This window comes from Haplochromis burtoni, unplaced genomic scaffold (genome assembly GCF_018398535.1).
Source record: "Haplochromis burtoni strain Fernald_Lab_line unplaced genomic scaffold, NCSU_Asbu1 Contig_192, whole genome shotgun sequence".
NCBI lineage: Eukaryota > Metazoa > Chordata > Actinopteri > Cichliformes > Cichlidae > Haplochromis > Haplochromis burtoni.
Window position 1 is genome coordinate 1179372 of NW_024582553.1, and position 6098 is coordinate 1185469.

At 39.5% G+C, this 6098-nt stretch overlaps 1 protein-coding gene across 2 annotated transcripts in view; it reads left to right on the forward strand.

Moving 5' to 3' along the window:
• The first annotated feature begins 3883 nt into the window (after window positions 1–3883).
• The window catches only part of LOC102292094 (sarcoplasmic reticulum histidine-rich calcium-binding protein-like), a 6372-nt gene continuing 4157 nt past the window's right edge, over window positions 3884–6098 (forward strand). For both annotated transcript variants that reach the window (XM_042226003.1, XM_042226004.1), the window contains exon 1: window positions 3884–4942. In XM_042226003.1, coding sequence (XP_042081937.1) covers window positions 4132–4942 — 811 coding nt within the window. In that variant the 5' untranslated portion in view covers window positions 3884–4131. The remainder of the gene's footprint in view (window positions 4943–6098) is intronic.

Below are 6098 nucleotides of genomic sequence, written 5' to 3' on the forward strand. Positions count from 1 at the left end.
ATCATTCAAAATTGAAGCGTCTAAATGAGAAAGGGTTCATTGTTCACTGACGTCAGCTTAGCTTTGATGAAAACATGAAGGCTAAATTGAAAGGTTAGCATTTTGTTTTTGTATCAGTGTTAGACTTAGAAACAAAGGCAGCTAACAGATTATCAACATGGGAAACAATTCCGAAGGAAGACTTCCCGACTGCTCGAAACAAGATCCTGAAAAGCAGCGACTCTGAAAGGCTCAAACAGATATCTACCAAGTGAGCACACCTTCATGCACCGCTGTAGTGGCAAAATTCCATTGTGGATCCATCGTGAAGTAAATGCATTTTTGTATTTTTTTGATATCGGGTAGATGGTATGCTTAAACATCTGACTGAAAGCAGAGAGTTTGAACACAGACTACAGGCTCAGGTAAAACAGAAGCATTTTTCTGAAGCTCTCACTTTGTCATTCAGTACCCTTTTACTAATTCCTCATACATATGTAGATATATACATATGTTGTGAAAGAGCCCGTCTGCACAGTCAAAGTATTTTATATAGAGGTTACACGACTACATAGCAGGTTAGCTTTGATTAGCATAATAACAGAAAAGTGGAACATGGGAAAATCTGGGTTGGCTGAGGTCAGAAATAATGTGGGTTATGGTAAGTAATGCTAACTTTATTTAAAAACAGCCAGTGGGTTTGTTGTGTATCAGTTAAAACGTTTTAAGTGAAGTAGACATAAAAGATCAGATTTAGCAGGGCTGGAAGGTGAATTTTGGTCACTAGATGGAGCCAGGCTAGCTGTTTTATCTGCTTTCAGTCTTTATACTAAGCTAAGCTGTGCTGGCCTCATGCATGCCTTTAATGATGCAGTTTCCTTTTTCAAGATCATTTTCTCCAGTAGGAGACAAAAATACCTTTACTTTATTCTATTCTAGACTTTTATGACATTATGCTCTTTCTTTTCAGATGGAGCATTACTCAACTGTCCTCAACTGGGTTGTGATAGCACAAGGAAGCACATTCAAACCTCCTCGTCGAATTTTTTACATTAAAGTCTGATTTCCTGTCATGGTGTCTGTCAGGGGTTATATTAAGAGCACATTAATACTTTTTGCATTCTGTTACATTGCATAATGTGCCATATTTGTATGTCTGCAATATAGTTCTTTTTAATAAAGTTTTCATGCACTATAATGAATTGAGTTTTACTATGAGTACAGAATAATTTGTTGTTGAGAGCTAGGTGAAAAGTTAGCCAAGCATAGCTCAGCCAAAGATTGGTAATAATAAGTACACTGACTGTGACACACCTCAGGAGTGGAGAAAGTACAGGAATCATATTCAGTACAAAAACCTGGACAAACAGACACATCATGAATTAAATAGTTTCTTATCAAAGCATGTACTGTAGGGCTGTGGCTTGTTGTACAAATGCAACATCTTAGAAAAACTACACTACACAACATAGGTATAGGTATAGACAGGCATAGGTTCGCCAGTCAGCAAAAAACTGTTTGGGGGCTCTTAGATGGTGTTTTCCTTGCGGCTGCGTACAGCGGAGATGGGGGACGGTCTGTGCTGGCGGACATTGGTTACTGGCCTGGTAGCCTGGCTGCCCCTGGGTTGGTTCGGGACGGGCGTGGAGGCTTGGGGGTCTGGGGGTGCTCCGCCGTATATCGTTTAATATTTAGTATCTACTGTGATCTACTGCTAGCTAGTTTATTGTGAAGGTGCTCTTTTTATTATGTTGCTCTTTTTTGTTTGCTTTCTATTCTGTTTTTTTTTTTATCCATCCAGGTGATCCAGGTGTTTTGGTTTGTTTTTCTTTCTTTCTTCCCCCCTTTCTCACCGTCTCTTCTCCCCTCTGGTTTTCTTTCTCTCCCTCTCTTTCTTTCATTCTTTCTCCCTGTCCTATCCCCCAGTCATGTCTGTCCCGTTTGTAGGAACCGCAAATAAAATAAATTCATAATTATAATAAAGGTCAATCAAATGGACCAATGTGGCAAGGCCGTGATGATCCACTTGGTAAAATAAATCCGCTTGGCATCTTTCTTGGCCTTAAGGCAACAATTCTGATGGCTAAAGATCCAAACGGGACACACACCCAAAAAAAAAACTGTTTACAAATTGAGCGATTTCAGAATAATGTTTCTCAGTGTTACTCTACGTAACATTAAAAGATTCTAGGAAACTGGAGGAATCTCTGTGCACTGGTGACAGAAATTTAAAAACAAAATCCAAGACCTACATCACAGACTCTACATATCTCAGTGAGCATGTCAAATGTCAAAATTTGTGGCAGAACAATTAGAAAAAACGCAATGCTTGTTTGAAAGTGTTACCAGGCAAGCAAAAAACTCTTCTCTCTCTAAGGAGCATGGCACCATTGCTTAAGTTGCATCTGAACATACCACAAGACTTCTGGAACAGATGAGACCAAAGTGTAGATATTTGGATTGTTTAAATAATTGCAGAGATTTTTAAAGATTACATCATTTTATACATTTGATACATAAACTCTTAGAACTGAAAGAACTGCGCCCTTTTTCACATGACTGCACTATATAAAAATTTTTCCTTCTCTTATCTAATTCTTGGCACAAAATCAAAATGCTGATTGAGTGAACAAATTCCACTGTGTCAGGCCTGTGTGGTTAATTAACCCTACAAGGAAAAAAACCCAAGGGTGAAATGTAGGTTTCTGTTGAGTTTGTTTTTTTTGCAAATACACAATTATCTATTGTTCAGCTTCTTTGTTAGTACAAATACTTGAAATTCTTTGGTCTGTCTTAGATGTTGTTCAGTCCTATCAAAGTCAACTTCATTCCACTGTGTCAGGCCTGTGTGGTTACTTAACCCTACAGGGAAAAGAACCCAAGGGTGAAATGTAGGTTTCTGTTGAGTTTTGTTTTTTATGCAAATGTCTCTTTAGTCTCTTTATTTACTTGAATAAATAAAGGATAATAATAAAAATGTTTTTGAATGTTATAATTTAAGTGAACTTTTTGAAATAAACTTTCCCATTTGCCATCAATAAATACATTTAAATTATGTACACAACGTGGGAGTGTGATAGTTGGACAGAACTATCATGCTGGTACTGCGTTTCAGTCCACCATGGCTCCATTGAAGGTTACATATTGGAACAAGCTATTGAAGGAGCCTTCACTGTAAAGAGTTAGCCGTGCCACCTGTCAGTTGCAGGAGGAGCAGTTCACACTTAGAGGCAGTGTCATCGCTTTCAGCCTGGCTACTCTGTATTGTAGCTGACTGTGGCAGTGTGAGTGTAGACTTTTATAATGCTCCTAAATGTAAGTGTTCTCTTCCCGCTGGCTCCAAAGTAAGAAAAATAAAATATGAGTACAAACATTCAGTTGTTCAAATGACTATTTTGGAAAGCACAATATGTTCACAGTGCCATGCTTTCCATTTCCTTGTATTTACATGAGTGCCATAAATCATATTGACATGTTTTCAATTGCTTCAGGACTGGCAAGAAGAAATGAATTTTGCTGTGTAGAGTGTGTTGGAAAGGTTATTGTTTGCATTAAAATATATAGGAGACAGTGAGAAGAGTTCCCCAAAAACCTACCAACCATTAATCTAATGAAACGCACACACAGTATATCTATGAGGTTCTACTTCTTTCCTGAATAGGTTGGGAACTATGACAACAAAAGCTGTGTATAGAACCAAAACTTCATCTTCAAATTATTTAATTATTGCAATTAAGCTTTCTATTTTTTTAGTTGCTTTTTTTCCCCCACCCTCTTGCAGTTCAGTAGCCCCCTCCCCCACCCACCAAAGGCATACACCCACCTCTCTAATGCTCTGTGTTAAGGGCATCAGGAGCATTCTTCTTAGACATGTGCCTCTGTCACTCACTTACATATAGCAACATAGCTACACCGCACACACAGTCGTATTTTCACTGTGTCCTCTTGTGTTCTCAGCACAAGGCTGGCACTCTGCTCTCTGTGAGCACAGTTATTTTCACCCCGTCTCTCGGAAGCCTGCGAAAAAGACCTGAACACTCTGCCTAAATCAGTTGCGGCTTTAGCAGCCATTGGCTGTTTTGGTTTTTGGTGGAAGAATAGAGTGAAAAGAGTGAGACAGTCCTCAAGTTCCAAAGCTGCATTTCTTCCGAGATGGAACCTGTGAAACTTTGGGTGGTAAGGCTCCTGCTTGTGCTGCTGTGCTCAACCCAGGTGCTGTTCTCTGCTGTAGTAAGTGCCAAAGACTTGAATGAAATGGAGAAAAGCCTCCACGTTAGAAATGCTGAGGAGGTTCTGGCTGAAGAAGCTGAAACAGCTGAGGGTGGTGATGGCACTGAGGAAGATGATGAACATGTAGAAGAGGAGAAAGATGATGAAGACTCAGATGATGATGAGATAGAGACTGATGAACAAGTGGAAGAAGAAAAAGATGAAAAAGAACAGGAGGATGAGAAGGAGACAGCAGAGGAGGAAGCTGAGGAGGAAGATGACAAGGCTGATAAGGAAGAGGAAGATGATGCTGAGGAGAAAGGAGATGTTGAGGAAGAGGAAGAGGAAGGTGAGGCTTCTGATGAGGATGATGCAGAAGAGGAAGAATCTGAAGAAGAATATGCAGCAGATGAAGATGAAGAGGAGGAGGTGGATGAAGATACAGATGAGAATGGTGAGGAGGAGGTGGATGAAGATACAGATGAGAATGGTGAGGAGGAGGTGGATGAAGATGCAGATGAGAATGGTGAGGAGGAGGTGGATGAAGATGCAGATGAGAATGGCGAGCAGGAGGTAGATGAAGATGCAGATCGTGAGGAGGAGGTTCTTGAGGAAGTCCCAGCTGATAATGAGGAAGATGACGAGGAGGAACCAAGAGAAGAGGATGACGATAAAGCAACTCAAGGAGATAAGGAAGAGGAGGCTGACAGTGCTGAAGAGGATACACATGAGGATGACTCTGAAGAGGAAGATGGTGAAAACACTTTTTTTTAAACCCACACACATTTTGAAACATATTAATAGTTTAGATACTGAATTATGCAGTATTTAAATATTAGTTACAAGAAATGATGCGTTTTCTTAGAACTCCATGAGTGAATCTGTACTCTACAGTAGCTCTCTGACATTGTTCAGCTTACTGGGGTTACTTTAGGAACACCGTCATACATATCAGTCCTAAAATAGACTGGATTATCTGTGCGGTAGGAACCCAACAGTATCTAAACCATCTATTCCATTTGTTGTGCCAATGTAGCTTTTGAGACTTCAAACACCAAACATTAAATACATGGAGATTTGTCTAAAAGAGGGTACTATACAGTTTAGGGCATATTTTAAAAGCACAGTCATTTCTTTTAATGCTAGAAAAAGAATGACAAGAAATCATATTATGGAAAAATGGGACCTGTAGGAATTTTAGCTTTGTTTACACTATAGCTACTTAGACTACTTTGTAAAACAAACATGTCACATGAGGTTATGACAGAAGTATAATACAAAAAAGAGACTGTCTGTGTCATACATACAAAAAAATATTGCACCAAACAGAATTACACAGTTAGTCATGTAACTTCTAAATAAATGGCAGTTATCAGACCTTGCTAGAAAAGCATTTCTTGGATTGCTTGTTAGTACAGAGACGGACTGACTAACTGTTAGTCACTAACACATAACCTGGGCTGCCAGTGAGCAGACTTGTCACAGGGGGGTTGATGTTAGTACAGACTCAGTAGTTAAAAAAGAAAACAATATGGCCTAAAGTTGCTTGTTATGTCTGCGGTTAACTGCAAAAATGGCAAAAAAGCAACTAAAGTAACTTGCAGATATGAGTGTTGTTGAATGAGGTTGCAAATTACTGCAAGATGTATTGAAATCAATTCAAGTAAATAAGGTTTACTCCAGCACCAGCACAGCAATTAGGAAACCCATGTGAATACTGAGGTTTTGATACAGTGCGCCTGGAAAGTATTCACAGCATTTTACTTGTTCCACATGTCAGTCTGCCCCAGGGCAGCTGTGGCTACAACTGTAGCTTGCCTCCACCAGTGTGTGAATGTGAGAGTGAATGAATAGTGGCATTGTAAAGCGCTTTGGGTGCCTTGAAAAGTGCTATATAAATCCAATCCATT